Here is a 17,547-nt window from a genome sequence, read left to right as displayed (position 1 = left end):
TTTCTGAGGAAAAAACAAAATTATATACTCCAGATGCAGAGTGCTTGGGATTAAAGAGTCTGTTGTCTATTGCCCCCTGAACATTGCTTAACTATGAGATTAATTAAAAACTAAAACTACAAAATATAATTAAAAACTATAACTACAAAATACATGGATCTGACACTGCCAGAAAACAGAGTCAAATTTCTCATTTGGGCTACAAAATATTGGACATCACTGTCAGACCAAGCAAAATGCTTCTCAATGCAGATCCGTGTAGGCCACACAAATGCGCCTTGCCCACTTTTTCTGGCTGGTTCAAATCATCTCCTAAGCTAGGGTGACCAGATTTTAACACGGGTAAGGCGGGACAACATGGCAGGGGGTGTGGTGGAGGGCGTGGCAGGGGCGTGGGGGGGGCGTGGCAGGGGACGGGGCAGGGCAGGGCCTGACAACAATGCAAACTTTGATAAGCAGTTCTCGATAATCACTTCTCAGCAATTATTTGTTATTATTACAGTTTAACATTATAAAATTAACCAAAATAATATAAAGCTCATATTCTGGGGAAACCGCCACGTGGCAACCAAAAACCATATATTCCCCTCTTGTTCTCTCGCCCGTTCCTGCGTTCTTTCCAAAAATCGGGACTTTTTAAAAACGTCGCAGGACGTGAGACAAATTGTTGCAAAGCGAGACTATCCCGCCAAAAGCGGGACGTCTGGTCACCCGACCTAAACTCAAGAAAGTGCTGATTCTGGGAAAAGTTATGAAATAACCCCAGCTTCCCCTCTCCCTTCATGCTCCCTTCTAATCTCTGTCCCATAAACAAACCTATTCTCTCACTCAACCATTCACTCACACTTTGACACAAACAGGGGAATTGAAAACCAAGCTTACCTCTGCTTTTCCTGGGGTTATTTGCATTTCAGGAGGAAATGAAACTGAAGCTAGCAAGTCCTGATAATGACCTTTTAAGCTGGTGGCTTCCCATTAGTCTGAAATCACCTTCTGGAGGTGCTCCCTACTGTACCAACAGTCCTGTGCCTCGATTTAAAAACTAAGCTCCACTCAGTGAAATCGAATAGAGTCAGTATATTAAAAAAGAATAAAGACAATGAATATTGTCTTTATAAAGATAATGTTTGAGTGTGGCATCACATCCCTGTCCATTTTACAAAACCAAAGGTCCTACATAAATCCTTTAAAATGTGCAAAAGCAGGATGGTGACTATGCAAATACATAATTCATCAAGTTCGACTTCTGTGTGATGACAGTGATTTTGAACACAATATAGCAGATGCCTTCTTGTAATATCCCGAAAGTCATTTCTTTCCATAATTTCAGAAAACCAGGTTATGAAATTCCTTTCAGACGTCATGACAACACAACTTAAAGGGTGTCCCCAAAGTGATGTTTACACAGGCACAGAAGACATGAGGCACCAGTGACCCAGGAAGGAGTGCAGCCACTTTTCAATTTTGTGAATACTTTTTACTCTCCAAATTTTTAATTTCAGCCTCCTCTCATTCCCAACAGCGACACTTCCAAAATTCAGTTCTTACCCCCGGAAGCCAAATATTCTTAATTGTCCCATATTACCCTTTGTCATAAATCTTTGTTTTTCTCAGGGCCTCACCTCAGTTGTTAATTTGGGATTTTTATTCACCCAAATATCGAGAGGGGAGAAAGGGAAGGATGAAGAGGTGGTGATGTCAGTGGCAAGAATCTTTTACTTAAGATTCTTGGTAGTAGATTTACCACATTCACTGACTACAGTAATTACCGAGTGGATGTGGAAGTTTCAGAAAAAGTTTACATTTTTAAGCAAACATACTATGTAGAGTAAAGATAAAAATATTTTCAAAATGACTAGAGAGGCGATAGATACATAAATATTATAAACATATATGTTTCTGAATTAGAGATATCTTTGACCTTCTATTTTTTTTCTTTCTCTCTCTTTTTTTTAGTTTTTTTTTTTTTTTTTTTTTTTTTTGAGATGGAGCCTCAAGCTATCCCCCTGGGTAGAGTGCCATGGCATCACAGCTGCAGTTTCACTTCTTTCTAAGTATTGCTGACGGAATTTTCACTTAGACTTTTTTTATTTTGACCAGGGCTGGGCTTAAACCCGCCACCTCCGGTATATGGGGCTGGCACCCTACCCTTCTGAGCCACAGGCACCACCTGACCTTCTATTTTCTTATTTTATAAAGCCTTGGTTAGCCTTTAAAACCAAAGATTTGTCACTTAAAACCTCCACAGATTGACTGAGGAGTCACTTCCCATATGCTACATTTTGTGATTAATTTTTCTTTAAAAATGGCATTTAAAAATGCCATTCACTTTGTAGTCATCAATCAAGTTATTCTTTAACAATTTCTTAGATGTGTCTAGAAATATTGATAGTCCAGGTGCCAGTACCATGACATTTGAAAAATGAAAAGCAATGATTATTTTTTAAAGCAGATGAAAAGTCATATATATATGTGTGTGTATATATCTAATCATATTGATATTTGCTATGAAATGATTCTGTGTTTGTGAAACTGGCTATGCCATGTGATGAAGTTGTTTCTATGGAAATAGCTCATAATCTATGGTCAACATAAAAGAAAATTACAGATGTAAGGTAGACTAGATGGAGAAACTATTAATTTCTGAATTTAAAAATGTAAATGTCATAATTACTGAAAAAAATTAAGACATGGAAAACTCTTTTACAAACCCAATAAATGTTACCATTGACTTTCTAAAATATGCTAGGAGCTACGTAGAGAATATAGAGAATATAACCTAAACGTCCTGCTTACATAGTTAAGGGGGAAGGTAAGGTTAAGAAAAACCTTATATTGGGTCTTTTGTCTTTTGGGAATCCATCTGGTGCAGCTGCAGAAGAGTCTTCGTAGAAGAAATATGGTTTCCTGTGGGTTTTGAAGTAGATAGGGTTGGCAGGTGTCAGAAGAGAGAAAGAATGGCTGACATGAGGACATGTTCTAGGTACAGGTAGGATTTCAAAGGAACATCGTTGAACTATCTCCATGGAAACCACAAAGCCATTTCTCTTGGTTAGAGACTTGTGTATCATTCCCTTGAAAATAATAAATCATAAGAGAAATATCTTCACATGAGTCAGGGTGGGTTAGAGCAGGCCGGGATCTTGAGCTCTCAGCATATCTATTCCTTTGCTTTCTGGGAGGATCCCAAATAAACTCTATCATTGAAGTAGATTCCCTGCTAGCAACTTCCCTGCTTAATCTTGTCAGCATCAAGAACAAGGCATCTAATCTCTAATTTTTCCTGTTGAATTGGAAGAGTCATCACCCATACTCTTTTTCAGTAGGCAGAGAGAGGAACAACTGATTGCCAGCAGCTACCTAAGAACCCTCTTCTATTTGAATCTATTTCTCCAGCTGCTTCTCTGTCTTCTTTACCCAAATAATACAATCCATGAATAAGTCTTTGCTTAAATAGACTTTTCTTTCCAGAAGACCATCTCATAGGGGAGAGGGCTCTTATTTGAAGTCATACCCAACAGGCCATCTTAATGTTTCTGTTACTTTGCAAAGCTCCCGGGAGGCACTTTTTCATTGGCAGGTAAAAGCTTCATCTCTCAGGCCATGCGGTCAGCCTCACTTGCAGCGTCTGGTATGCCCAGTCTCATTTCCTCACCAGATACACTTTCTACAAGAACTCACACTGCTTTCATGCAATCTCCCATGGAAACACAATGTTCCAGAAGGGCTCTGAATCACTTTAAGGATACAGTGAAGAGAGCAGATGCTGTGTAAGTGAGTTTCCCACACATCTTTTTTTCTTACCTATATGGTCTTATAAAGGGGACCAAAACAGAATACAAAGATCACTTCTCTGGAGGAATTTGAAAAGTATGTTCTAATCTTATGCGGGTCCAGATCCTCCTGGATAGATTACCGTATTGCTAGGGATAATTAAAGTTGCCTTATGTTATGCCCTTCCTTTGTCCAGCACCTTTTCTCCATATCTCTAATCAACCCAACTCAGCCACTGATTTATCTCAATAGAACTTGTATTTGTGAACAGAATTAGAAGACGCACCAAGGAACTAGACCACTGATTGCAATCTCTAATATTCTACCATACGCTTCCATAAGTAGCTTATAATAACATAGTCTCTTTTTTTCATTCTGAAAATATGTCCACTTTAGCAGTAAAAGAGATGATGTGATGCTCCCTTCCCTGTGTTCCCTCCTGTGCAGGTGGTGCCACATACGCTGATCACTCAACCTACAAGCTCAGAGGGCATTCAGGGCTCAGCAGCTGCCTCACCCCACCATCCAACCAATCCCTAAATTGAATTGAATATGATTTTTTCTTACTTTCTCTTCCTGTGGCCACTATACTGCTTCAGGCATTCATCATCTCTCATCTGGATTGTGAAACAGCTTTAGCCTTCTCTACTTATCCTCCCCACAGCTCCAAGCCTCTGAGATGTGAAACCTAGAGTCTGCTAAATTGTTTGTCAGGATTTCTGCATTTTGAGATTAAGATCCCTTTCCTCAGCACAGATATTCCAGCATCATTTCTCTGTCTCTGTGTGTATAAAGTCTATTTTTAAAATGAGAGTGTTGTGCACATGTATAAGATTTTTTAAAACCAAGAATTCAAAGGGGACCCAGAAAGAACAGCAAATACCCCTCTGGTGCACATTCCTAGTCTTCAGTATGCTTCTAAGATACATTAACTGCTACTCATCTCTTGTGTGTTCTTCTAGAAATTGGCAGTGCATTTCCAAACAGATATCTGCTTAGAGAGAGACTTCTTTATACACAGGGAAAACATTCAATAACATTGTCAAATACCTTGCTTTGACTCGGTCTGATTTCTTGACAATCCTCCCTGTGCCCTTTAAGTTCTCATAATAGAAATTACCGGAAAACTCCATGCTGTTTTAAGGTCAACCTGCATGTGCCTCTGCCTCCCCTTACTTGAGAAGTTCTTCTGATTTGTAGGCTCTATGCAATTTCTAACTAGTACTCCACTTTATGACTTATTCCAGGCTTAGACAATCCTCTGCACCCGTACATCTATCATAGCACCTACCACATAAACAAAGATAACCATGGATGTTTTAGAATCTTCCAGGAAGAAAAATCTTCACCCTGACATTAGAGACTTTAAATCACTTTTTTTTCTTAAAAAGACTGTAAAGTCCACAGGGCAGCACTCATATCTGTTTTCTTTGCTAGAGTAGTTGAATCAAGGCTCTTGGAAAATTGCCCTTTAATCTTAAATTCACAGAACGATAACAGCTTTTACTGGAAACACGAGAGACAAGGAAGATACCTTTGTTTATTCCCTGGGGGTGCAGCAATGTGGGTTACAAGGGATACGTGGGCTCGCTAAAGACAAAAAAAAAATAAATAAATAAAAGAAAGAAAGAAAGAAAATCTTTTTTTTTTTTTTTTTTTTTTGAGACAGAGCCTCAAGCTGTCCCCCCTGGGTAGAGTGCCGTGGCATTACAGCTCACAGCAACCTCCAACTCCTGGGCTCAAGCGAGTCTCCTGCCTCCGCCTCCCAAGTAGCTGGGACCACAGGTGCCCGCCACAGCGCCTGGCTATTTTTTGGTTGCAGCCGTCATTGTTGTTTGGCGGGTCCGGGCTGGGGATTCGAACCCGCCAGAAAGAAAATCTTTGAGTTTGACTTGTGGCCAGCCCTTTTTCTAAGTTCTCACTACTGATGTGAGTCAATTGTAAAGTTCTTCTGAAGCATAGCTGCCAAGTGCTGAGTAATAGATTCCTGAATGCTCCTCTTAGCCCCCTTCCCTCTCAATAGACAGAAGTCAAGGAACTCTATGAATTGCATAATCTACTGTAAACAGGGGTATTCTGAAAACAGGACTCAGAGCCCTGAGTTTATGGAGAAACTATAAAATAACATTTAGTCAACTAAATATACATACAATTCCTACTTCTATCATTTTCAAGCATAACCATATCATATAAGCCCCCTACGTTAATAATTGAAAACGTTTGAACCCTTCATTTTTCTTTTAAAATATTTGATGATCCAAGACTTCATTTGTGTGTGAGTTATTTGCAGGGTGCTGTCAGGCATTAGGGAACCTGCCAAGACAAAAAGCACCGAAAACTGAGATAATTGATATGAAATGATCTGTCATTAAGACAAACACCCTGGTTTTACCCCTCATTCTTCAGCCACTTCATGGAAGGAGTTGTGGCAGGTTAGGCAGATCCTTTGGGATGCCCAGATCTGGAAAAACAACAGTTTCCTTCTGTTTTACAGAAAGTATTGAAAAAAAGTTGTTAGTTTGGTGGTAAAGGAACAGTATTCCCAATATTAATGCAAAGGATGGCACCAGATAAAAATACTTCCAATCTGATCTTGGCTTTAACGTTCAATATAATATAAAGCAGCCATCAGTCAGGTCTCATTTTGAAGATCAGCGAGCCTCGGGTCTTGGATGCTGTCTTTGCATGTGTATTTAAGGAAGAAAAAGTTGGATGATAATGTTATGACTAATTAAAACGATGATTCAAGAGGCCCTAGGCTGCACCATCGTTATTTCAGTGTTCCCAGGAGATTACCGTAGTTTGCACTCAGTGGGAATTCTGTAAGTGCTTGTTGATTGACTCGCCTATTAGGAGAATGAAATGAAACAAGACGCAGCCGAAACAGGGAATACAATAGAGAGAAGTTGTTTTTTTTTTTTTTGATGAAGTCTAAAACATTTAAAAGTTCAAGATTATTATAAAATATTTAAAATGTAAAGAGATTTAGCAATCATGCAATTTACCTTTATTTTATAGAGGAGAAACCTGAGGTCCAGTGAAGTCAAATTACTCAAGATTTGAAGGCTAAATAGTAGGAACATTTTAGTTATTTATTTATTTATTTTGAGACAGAGCCTCAAGCTGTCCCCCTGGGCAGAGTGCCATGGCATCACAGCTCACAGCAACCTCCAACTCCTGGGCTCAAGCGAGTCTCCTGCCTCAGCCTCCCAAGTATCTGGGACTACAGGCGCCCACCACAATGCCCAGCTATTTTTTTTGGTTGTAGCCATCACTGTTGTTTGGCTGGATCCAAACCCGCCACCTTAGGTGTATGTGGCTGGCGCCTTAGCCACTTGAGCCACAGGTGCTGAGCCGAACATTTTTTTTTTTTTGCTAGTAGGCAGTTAGGAGCCAGACCCTGGAAAGAGGCTGCCTGATTTCAAATCTTGGCTCTGCTATCAGTAACTCCATATTTCTGAGTAAGTTATTTAGCCTTGCAGTGGCTTCCTCTTTCAGCCTCAGTTTTCCAGTCTTTAAGGGGGGAAAAGAAGTCCACAGCCTTAAGGAATAAATAAACTATTATTGTAAAGCACTTGATAACCACCCTTCGCACGTGGAAAAGGTTCAATAAATGTTACTAGCTATTTTCATTGTATCACATACTTTAATACTCAATCTGGTCCTATAATCCTAAAATCACAGGCTTTCAAATGTAAACTCAAACTTTAAAAAATCTAGAGAGGCTTGCTTTAATGTGGATCAGAGTATAAAAATATCTTTCTGTTATCTTCAGTCAGGCAAAGAGAAGATTTTCCTTTCTCAGTCTCTCCAGATGGTATAACATTGTAACCCAGTACCTAAAAGAAAGACCTGGGTGATCACTCATGTAAGAGAAAAATGTTATTTACATCTTTATTTAACTGCTGATATCTGCTCCTGCCTTTAAATGGCACTGACCTATTTGCTCTGTTTGCAAAGGAAATTCTATTATAACCTCAGAGCATTTACTGACAGCAGCCAGAGCATGTTTAGGCTATTTTACAAAGCTGTTGCTAGCTCCTGGCTGGGAGAAAACAGAGTGCAGCATTCTCTAGTCTGAAGAAGAAAAATCACGGGTGTTCCAGAAAGCAACAGGGTAGTATTGTTGAGTTACTAGGCTTGGTAATATCTTGATAGCCATCACTTAAGATTGGCTGATTCATGGGTAATGACAGAGTCAGGAAACTAGATTACTAGTTTAGGGGTCAAGCCCCAGCATCCAGGCTCTTGCCTTTATCTAATAGCTTAACACCAATTATCAAACCATTTTTTTCTTTAGAGCACATCTACCTGCTTAACAACCTGAAACCTAACTTGAAACTTAATTTGGAATCTTGAAATTTAAAAAATTACTATTTTATTAATAAAACTAAATATTAGAATAATATACTATAATCTTGATACTGAAAGTTCTGTCTACACACCAGCAATCAGCATCACCATGGACAAATACAGAACGCCAGGCCTCAGCCAGCACCTCTGACTGGAAGTTTGCATTGTAATAAGATCCCAGAGTGATTCAGGTACTCATTAAAGATTGAAAAGCAACAACTGAGAGAACTGGGTTGGGGAGCAGGATTTTGACAAGTAGTTACTGTTTTGAGTTACCATGGTGATGGTAATTAGACATAACTGAAGTGGGTACCAGAAACCTCCAGAATCAAATACTAAAATAACAACAGTGAAAAAAATAACAACAGTGGAATATAAATGGACACTTGGTAAATTGAATTTGTTTTTCTTAGAGTACTATTTATAAAATCGGCTCATTTTAGTTTCTGTTAGCATCGCCGTAGTTAACTGTAATGCCTATGAGAGCGTTCACTGTTGCACCCACCCATCCCTGAAGGAAGGAAAGACATGATGAATCCGTAAGAGCTAGCTGGCGCTGGGGATGGCTTGGAATGAGTTCACGCCTAGTGTCAGGACTCACTGCCTATAAAGCCTTCTGCAGTGGTCCCTTGGACATCGTGTCTTCAGCCAGGATCAGAAAGCTGTGTGGTTGGATCCCCACTTGATAATCAGGATCCCCCTCCTGAATAAGTAGGAACAGCTAAAATATAAGAGTTCAACTACTTGTCTGCAGGTGGTTAATATCATGTTTCCCCAAACTGCTGCTCAGAGAGAACTGGCCTACTACTGTCTGTGTTTTACGGGACTTATAGTAGCAGATGTTAGTGGTTACTTTAAGGACAATTTCTGGGAGCTTTTGTCTGTTTCCTCCAGCTGCCTCCTGTTCATCTTTAGTCAGTCCTCTGTGTGTGCGTGTGCGTGTGTGTATGGCTTGGCAAAAATTGTTGAAAGAGAAGGCTTGAAGGGTTTAACATACAAGAAATGGAACTTATGGTAGTTTTTTAAGATGAACATTTGAAAAACAACAGTATGTGGTGGTTATCGCATATACCATATATCCCATAATGACAGAAGAAAAAAAAAATCATTCCTAATTTAATCAGTATTACTTCCTGGAAAGAAAAGTCTTATTCCCAAGTATATATTCTTTCTCCATCAGAATTATTCTACAGAGTTTTTTCATTCTCTGCTCAGCACCAGCAATTCCTGATTGTACAGATTCTTGACAGTAAAATCTCCTTTTTCTTTCTTAATTTGGTAAAAATATTTTATGTCCTAGAGGACATGAATCAGAAAATATTCCTGATGTGATGTTAGTCTTTCAAACAGGCAATTCTATGAGCTAATCTGTAATTATATTTTACTTAGGAAAACAAAGGAAAAAATAGAATCTATTTTTCAAATCCATTAGCTTATTGCACAATTACCATGTCATTTTCCCAGCCATGGAACGGTCAATAACGATAATGAATACAAATGTAAACATGAGTGATATTTTAATAACAGAATTAGTTTATTTTCTTAAATGCTAGTGTTATTATATTAGTGTCCATCGTTATTTTGGGGTTTTTTTTGATGAAAATATTCTATTATATAATCTCAAAAGTTACTACCTATCAGGGTCTGAAACATGCTTAAAATGAAAAGCAGTAAGTCTTATTTCCAATGGACTTTCAACTCCACTTGTATTATCTAAAAATCAAGGCATATTATAGACATATATCTTAAGGGGGTAACCATCCATGTATTATGTATACAGAGCCCTCAATTCCAAGATCATTCCTCCTTATTTCTCTTTTTCTTGGAACTATTTCCAATCTGTTTATTTCAGTACTTTGCCTTAGATAAAAGAAGATGAAATAAGCTTTGGGTCCTGTTGGTAGTTCTCAATCAGAGGAGAAACAAAGGAAAATAAATAAATAAAGGTTTATTATTCTTCAACTTTCAGTGGTTTATTTTTTTCCCATCATGACTCTTATACCCTTGTGGAAATGTAATGGTTATTTTAGTGGAATATATATTGCAAAGGTTTATCAGTTGAGTGGATATTTTTGCAAATTAAAGTGTATAGACAAAATGTATAATTCGATCTTTAGCAGTTAAAGCTTATGCATAAAATCAGTAGGACCACGGACTAAATAGAGTTTTTTGCTTACAGTGATTGTTTTGATTAACAGTAATTTCCTTATTCAATTCAATTTAAAGAAAAGCTGAAAAGATGTGTGTCAATATGCCCAAAATAATTTATTAGTATAACATATATATATATATGTTTTTTTAATTCTGAAATGCATGATTTCCTATACAGCAAAGTAAACCACTGGCAAAGCCTACATGAATGCTTACCAGGTATAAAAATTAATTATTGAAAGGAAAATATTATCAGGATTTCAATTATCATATTATCACATGCATGATAACAACTTGTTAAAGTAATTCCTTGTTTAATTTGTCTGGTTACATTGGCAGGGATTGGGCATGATCTGTGTATGTGCATGTAATTACATCTCTCAGAGTATTTGCAAATAATGTGGTTTTGTAGTTTGTGGTATTAACATGTATGTAAACAGAATATAATATCAATCTGTTGCAGATCTTTGTCAAGTCAGAAAACATCCATTGTCCATTAAGTTTCAAAAACGGAGTTTCTTTTTCCAGCACAACAATCAGGGACATTTAAAAGAGTGTTTAAATAAGCTATCTAAAGCAGTGTGGGTTGCACCTACAAAATGCATAAATTTAATAGTCATACGTTTTATTCTAATCCTACTTAATAAGCTATAGATATATTCATCTCTTCCCTGATATAAAATAAGAAAAGAAAACTCCTTAAACTGGAGCATACTGGAATAAAACGACACACTAGGAACGAAATGAAAGACAATTCAATGCCTTTATAGCTACGGATTGATAAAACCCCCAAAGGTTTTAGCCTTTAAATTATTCAGGATATCTAAATTTCTTCTGCCATAATATTTTTTCACAAGTGGAATAAAAATGGCATTTTGCTCACGCAGATCGAGCCGTTCCCTGGGTGGCTGATTCTAGGCAAGCAACAGGCTTCCCACCCCCCACCCCCCGCCTTAACAAGAACCGACAGTTAGAAAGTCTGACAACTAGAGATTGCTAGCCACGGCGGGTGGAAACAGGCAACACCAACAAAAAGTGGCATCTATGACTTCAATCCATTTGCTACAGCTTCAAAAGAGAGGGACAAATAAGAAATAAAAGGATGTTGACCCCTGTGCAAGGGAAGATTGTGCTATTATTACCACCCTCTTTCTCTTCCACAGTTCCTTAAATCATCCGGCTTTTTTTTTTTAAAGCATGCTAGAGGTTCTAGAATAAAAGGAGAAAATAGAACTCGACCCATTTTGTTTCAACTTCGATCTGCAAGATGCAGCGAGACAAATTCGTCAGCCTGCACACGAGAACATCCTGCGCCTCCCCAGAAGCAGACGAGCGCTTTCCCATTAGCAGGCGTGGACTGGTGTCAGCCTGTTGCTCTCGCCACACCTAGCGCCTGAGCCTGGGGGAGGAAGGGGCACGAGGACCCTCGGAGTGTGTGCCTGGTGGCCGGGCCTCCGTGCGTCCAGGCTGGCAGCAGCGAGGGCCGCGGAGGCTGCAGGAGCAGCGCGCGAGTGACCCGGGGCACCCTCCGCCCGCAGGTCCGGGGACTCCGGCGCAGGCCGCCGCGCCGCCGGCAGGTGGTGCCTGGCTGGTCTGGACGCGCAGGGAACCCAGCTCGAGTAACGCTCAGACTCCGCCCCGGCCGAGCCCCGGCGCAACAGTCACCCGTCCTTCCCAAAATAGTGGCGAGCACGTTTCTTCCCGAACACCGCAGTAGCCCGGGTGTGTTGAAAATACAAACCAGGGGCGACCGGGGGTGTGCGCCGGAGCGGGGAGCGCGCGCGGAGCGGGACCCTCGGGCCGGGGGCGAAGTGACCGCCAATGAAACGCAGAGGGCACGGAGACCGGTCCATTTCCCATCTGCGTAAGCCGGGCCGCCGGGCCGCCGGGCCCGTGGGGAGGCCACTCACCATGTTCACTTCGGAGACCATGTCTATGCTGGCGACATCGATCCGCATTCCGACGTCCACTGGGGGCCCTGCCGGGGAGGGGAGGGGGCACCACATTGAGGACATGTTTTTTTGAGTGGCAGTGGGCTGGGGAGGCGCGGGGGGCTTCGCAGCCCTATTACATTTTGAACGGGCTCCCTCCCTGCTCCCCACCCCCCTTGCAGGGGACAGCCTGGAAAACAGGTGTGGGCACACGCGTGATGCAGTGACTATGCAGAGGGTGTGTCGGACCGAGGGAAGGTCGGCTCAGCCTGGGATCCATGCACTGAGGCTGGGGGTCCGGGGCGTGCGTGTGTGTGTGTGTGTGCGTGTGTGTGTGTGTAGGGCGTACTGCACGCTTACGAAAAAGACATGAATTTTTTTTTTTTTTGACATTTATCTTTGACAGAAAAGGAGAACTAGGGATGGGTTACAGGTTGAAAAGGATGAAGTATTACCTCCGAAGTCCGGCCGCAAGCGAATGTCATATCCCTTGAGCAATCTGTCCACGGTCTCTTTCACGTAGGACATGTTGCTGGGTTCATTGGCGCTGAAGGGAAGAAGTAGGAGCCGTATTCAAAATGAGCCCAAACTGCGAGCAGACATAAAAAGATATAGGCACACCTACCCCCAAATAACAAGATATATGATCCAGCAGGCACGTAAAAGAAAAATCAAGAAAAGAGAGAGAGAGATTCAACAACAGCAGCTCACCTGTGTGCACAACAGACCATGGCAATCATCACAGGGAACGAGAGAAGCCCCAAACTCTCTCGATTTTGTACTGTCCACATTACTAACTCTAATTAAAGAATTGTCTTTTCTGCGAAGATTCAAGGAATGCAACTTAGTCGGCGGCTGGGCAGTAATTCCCGAATGGAGCTGCGCATGCGCAGAGAGTGCTCACTACCAAAAGACACCTTGTGCCTTGCAAACAATATTCCTAGTGGAACAGGCAACAGATTTCAACCCCTTTAAAGTTCCTATGTGGGGTACTCGGCGTCCTCTGGGTCGTCAGAGACAACCTGCTGTTTCCACGCCGAGGCTCCTACGTGCATGTGTGTACGGAGTTTCCTTCGTGCCTGGGAGGTTGCTATGTTCGTTTCCTTTCTGCCCTCAACCTGATTATCATTTTTTTTAAAACTGGGCTTGCAGTGATCTGGTGGCTAAGGCTGCCTGGGATTGGCATCTTTGGTTGACAGTCACGGAGGTCCTAGAACTGGGTGTCGGGAGGCGGGGCTGTGCTCTGATCACTGGGGGAGGGGAGCTACCGGGGACTGGAGAGAGGCGCGAGAGAGCGCTGCAGGGATAGGCGAGGCCAGAGGACGCCCAGGCGCTGTCTGAGACTCCAAAATGAGGTGCCCTTGGGAGGAGTGGTAGGACAGCCGGCTCGCTGGAGACTAGACCTGCCCTGTGGGAGGCCGCAGAGCAGGGCGGCCCAACTTTTCTCCCCTCCCCGGTGACTGTTTCTCTCCCGCATGGGAAGTGAAGCAGCTTTTCCCAGGGCCGTCCACCGCAAGCCCCACTTTTCCTCTAGTTTCTAGTAAGAACCTCCGTCAATTGTCAGCATGTTAGCTGGTGTCAGTGAGCCCCAAACAGGACTCTGCAAAGCCCAGAACCCAACCTTTAATAGTCCATTGGGTTGAGATTCTGAAGGAGCAAGCATTGTTTGAATTAAATTCAGTAAATGCGATTCTATAAATCCCATGTTAGGCAGGAGAGCCTGCGCTGAGAGTCTGTTGGTTGGTTAAACAGCATATATGAAGTAGTCTATGGCCAGGTGAGGAGGGTGTGAAGAGAACTCGAGGCCATGCTGTAAAGACAGTGCATTCAGGCTTCTGGAAATCACTGAAGTTTTAAGTGGGGGTGGTCCGGGACAGAACATTGCGATAGAATAATCAGGTTAAAAAAATTAACATTTATCACTAGATGACTCTGTGGCAGTAGTGGTGCATAGAGGGCCTCATTTAAACCTGACGACAACCCAAAGGTGGTATATATTATTATTAGTTTCATTTTAGGAATGAGGATACCAAGACTAAGTTAGGGTAATGTAATTAGTTTAATATCAAATAACTAATAAATGGTGGAATCTGCATTGCAACCAAGGCTCTACAGACCTAACTCCTCACTATGCTGTGAGAGGCCTCAAGAGAAATAATCAGATAGGGAAAACAATGAAAAGAAAAAGGTTTATTAAAACATCCCAGGTAAAAGGACTCAAGTCAGATAGTGTCCAGCAGGGAGAGGAGATAGTAGACCAGCTTTCCAGAAAATAATAGGGGAATTGAATGCTTGGAAAGATCCAGATTTGGAGACTTTTGGAAGGTGCCTACAAACTGTGTGACCCTTTACAGATGTGTAGAGCTTGAGATTTTGCAGATAAGTTAAATTTATTTTCTCATCTAAGCTTAACACCTGGCTTAAACATCAGGGCCCTTTTTATGGGGAAAAAAATGCTATTAATTGGGTTCCTTGGTTTTCTTAAAAAGAAGTCAACTCTACTTTATAGCTCATTTGGATCTGATTTTATGGGCAAAAGGGAAGATTTATTTATGTTTCAGGTCCATGCTGTGCAGCACAATTCTATGCAAAAGTCTCACTGTAGGAAATAAGGTGTATGGAGATTTAGTTCATTCGTTTGCTCGTTCATTTATTCCTCAGAATATTTATTGAAAATTTACTAGGTTTCAGACATCATGCTTAGAGCTGGTGGTACAACAATGAACAAGACAACATACATAGGCCAGGTGCGGTGGCTCACACCTGTCATCCTAGCACTCTGGGAGGCCAAGGTCAGCGGATTGCTTGAGCACTGGATTCGAGACCAACCTGAGCAAGAGCAAGACCCCCATCTCTCCAAAAAAATAAAAATGACAACACACACAGTCCCTTTCCACATGAAATTTGTCAGTGAATACATCTATTGGAGGTTGCAAACTGTCAGCCTTGCCAATCAAATTCAATATATAAAAGAAGCATTTGCTTTAGTGTTCATCAAGTACAGGGTTTTTTAATTTATATAGTATTTTATTGGATGTTTTCAGTTGATCATAAACCCATATAATTATTAACTAGGAGTTTAGACCCTGGTAGCACAGATTTTATTCTTGAATTAAGGAGGACTGTCTGTGATTTGTAGACATGAACACGATGGTTTAGTATGCCCTAGCCCAATTCCACTGAATTTTGCTTTAAAATTATGCCTTTCACTTACATGAAACAGATACTCCAAAAAATCATAGTATATTTATTATCACATTTGTTTTTGAGATACTGTAGAGGATGGAGCCCACTGTCAGTCAGTATCTGAGGTATGAGGGCTTGTCTCTGAAAAGTTCTCCCAGACTAAGAGTACTCTGGAAATTGTCTTGTGTACTGAATGGCTTATATCTTCTGGGCAATAAGAACCTCAAAATTTATTAATTTATCTATTCCCTTTGTGCACTAAGGATGTTAGAATTATACATGTAAAGTCAGTTTTAGCATTATGTAAGATGTTAGTGACCTGCATTTTAATATATTACATTTCTTCTTGATACCTAAGAATTCTAAATTTAACTTCACTTTGTCACACTTTACTAATTTTAAAACAGACATATTACATTGAATATATACAGTTAATAAGATGCTTTGAATAGTTTTGTAACTAGGTAGGAAAGAAATAATTTGAAAACTGTAAAAATAAATAAATAATTGAACGATGTTTAAAACCATCAGATCTGTATGCCTTGTGGGATTTTTTAAATTTTTAATTATTATGGGTATGTTATAGTTGTAGAACTTTATAGGGTAAATGTGATGTTTTGATACAGGCATACAATAGGATTGCCCTATAATCAAATCTGAATAATTGGGGTATCCATTGCTTCAGCCATCTAACGTTTCTTTGTGTTAAGAACTTTCCAGTTCCACTCTTTTAATTATTTTAAAGTATACCTTAATTGTTAATAATTATAGTCACTTTATTGTGCTATCAAATATTGTTCATTATCTCTATTTTAGCACCCACTAAGCATCACCACTTTGTTTCCCCCGACCCCCACTATCATTCGCAGCCTCTGGTAACCACCATTCTACTGTCTCCATGAGGTCAGTTGTTTTTAATATTTAAGTCCCACATATGAGTGAGAACATGAGAGATTTGTGCTTCTGTGTTTGGCTTATTTCACTTAACATGTTGTTCTCCGGTTTCATCCATGTGGTTGCCAATGGCACGACTTCATTCTTTTTATGGCTATGTGATGTGCCACTGTGTGTGTGCCATTTCTTTATCTGGTCATCTGTTGATGGAAACTTAGGTAGATTCCGTATCGTGGCTACTGTGAATAGTGCCGCAATACACATGAAAGTGCAGATAGCTCCTCAGCATACTGTATTCCCATCCTTGGATACATACCAAGCAGTGGGGTTGCTGTGTCATATGATAGTTCTATTTTTAGTTTTTTGAGGAACTTCCATATGGTCCCCACAGTCATTGCGCTCATTTCCATCCCCGCCAACAGTGTGCTAGTGCTTGCCTTTCTCTACATCTTCATCAGCATTTATTATGGTCTGTTTTTTAATACAAAAATGTTCTAACTGGGGTGAGAAGATATCTCAATGTAGCTTGATGTGCATTTCTCTGATGATTCATGATGTTCAGCACTTTTTTCATATACCTGTTGGCCATTGCATGTCTTCTCTTGAGAAATGCCTGTTCAGACGCTTTGCCCATTTTTAAGGGGATTATTTGATTTTTTTTTTCCTATCAAATTTTTAGAGCTCTGTATATGTTCTAGTTATTAACCCTTTGTCAGTGAGGCAGTTTCCAATCATTTTCTCCCAGTGCATGAGCGGTCTCTTCACTTTACTGAATGTCTCCTTTCCTGTGCAGATGCTTTTTCATTTTGTGGGATCCCATTTGTCCAATTTTTTTTTGAATGCCTGTGCTTTGTGGGTATTACTCAAGCAGTCCTTGCCCACACCAATCTTTGGAACCATTTCCCCAATGTTCTCTTTTAGTAGTTTCAGAGTTTCAGGTCTGAGAAGTAAGCCTTTAATCCATTTTGATTTGATTTTTGTATATAGTGACACATATGGGTCTAATTTCATTCCTCTGCATATGGATATCCAGTTTTCCCAGCACCATTTATTGAAGAGAATGTCCATTCTCCACTGTATGTTCTTGGCATCTTTGTTGAAGATAAGTTCACTATAGACATGTGGACTTACTTCTGGTTTCTCTATTCTGCTTCATTGGTCTGTGTGTCTCTTTTTATGCCAGTACCAGGCTGTTTTGATTACTACAGCTCCACAGTAAAATTTGAAATCAGCTAATGTAATTTTTTCAGTTTTGTTT

General features: G+C 40.5%; 1 protein-coding gene across 3 annotated transcripts in view; it reads right to left on the bottom strand.

Moving 5' to 3' along the window:
- Positions 1–13,380, bottom strand: part of GABRB1 (gamma-aminobutyric acid type A receptor beta1 subunit) — a 400,370-nt gene extending 386,990 nt beyond the window's left edge. Inside the window, exons 1-3 of one of the 3 annotated variants that reach the window (XM_003794587.2) lie at positions 12,921–13,380; positions 12,665–12,756; positions 12,189–12,256 (exon numbers count right to left, since the gene is read on the bottom strand). In XM_003794587.2, coding sequence (XP_003794635.1) covers positions 12,189–12,256; positions 12,665–12,756; positions 12,921–13,000 — 240 coding nt within the window. In that variant the 5' untranslated portion in view covers positions 13,001–13,380. The remainder of the gene's footprint in view (positions 1–12,188; positions 12,257–12,664; positions 12,757–12,920) is intronic. The other 2 variants (XM_012808080.1, XM_012808081.1) reach the window with 2 other exon arrangements.
- Between the last annotated feature and the right edge of the window lie 4,167 nt (positions 13,381–17,547).

The sequence above is a fragment of the Otolemur garnettii genome, unplaced genomic scaffold (genome assembly GCF_000181295.1).
Source record: "Otolemur garnettii isolate 467f Iridium unplaced genomic scaffold, OtoGar3 scaffold00083, whole genome shotgun sequence".
In the NCBI taxonomy this organism is placed as follows: domain Eukaryota; kingdom Metazoa; phylum Chordata; class Mammalia; order Primates; family Galagidae; genus Otolemur; species Otolemur garnettii.
This window is presented reverse-complemented; position numbering and strand designations above follow the sequence as displayed.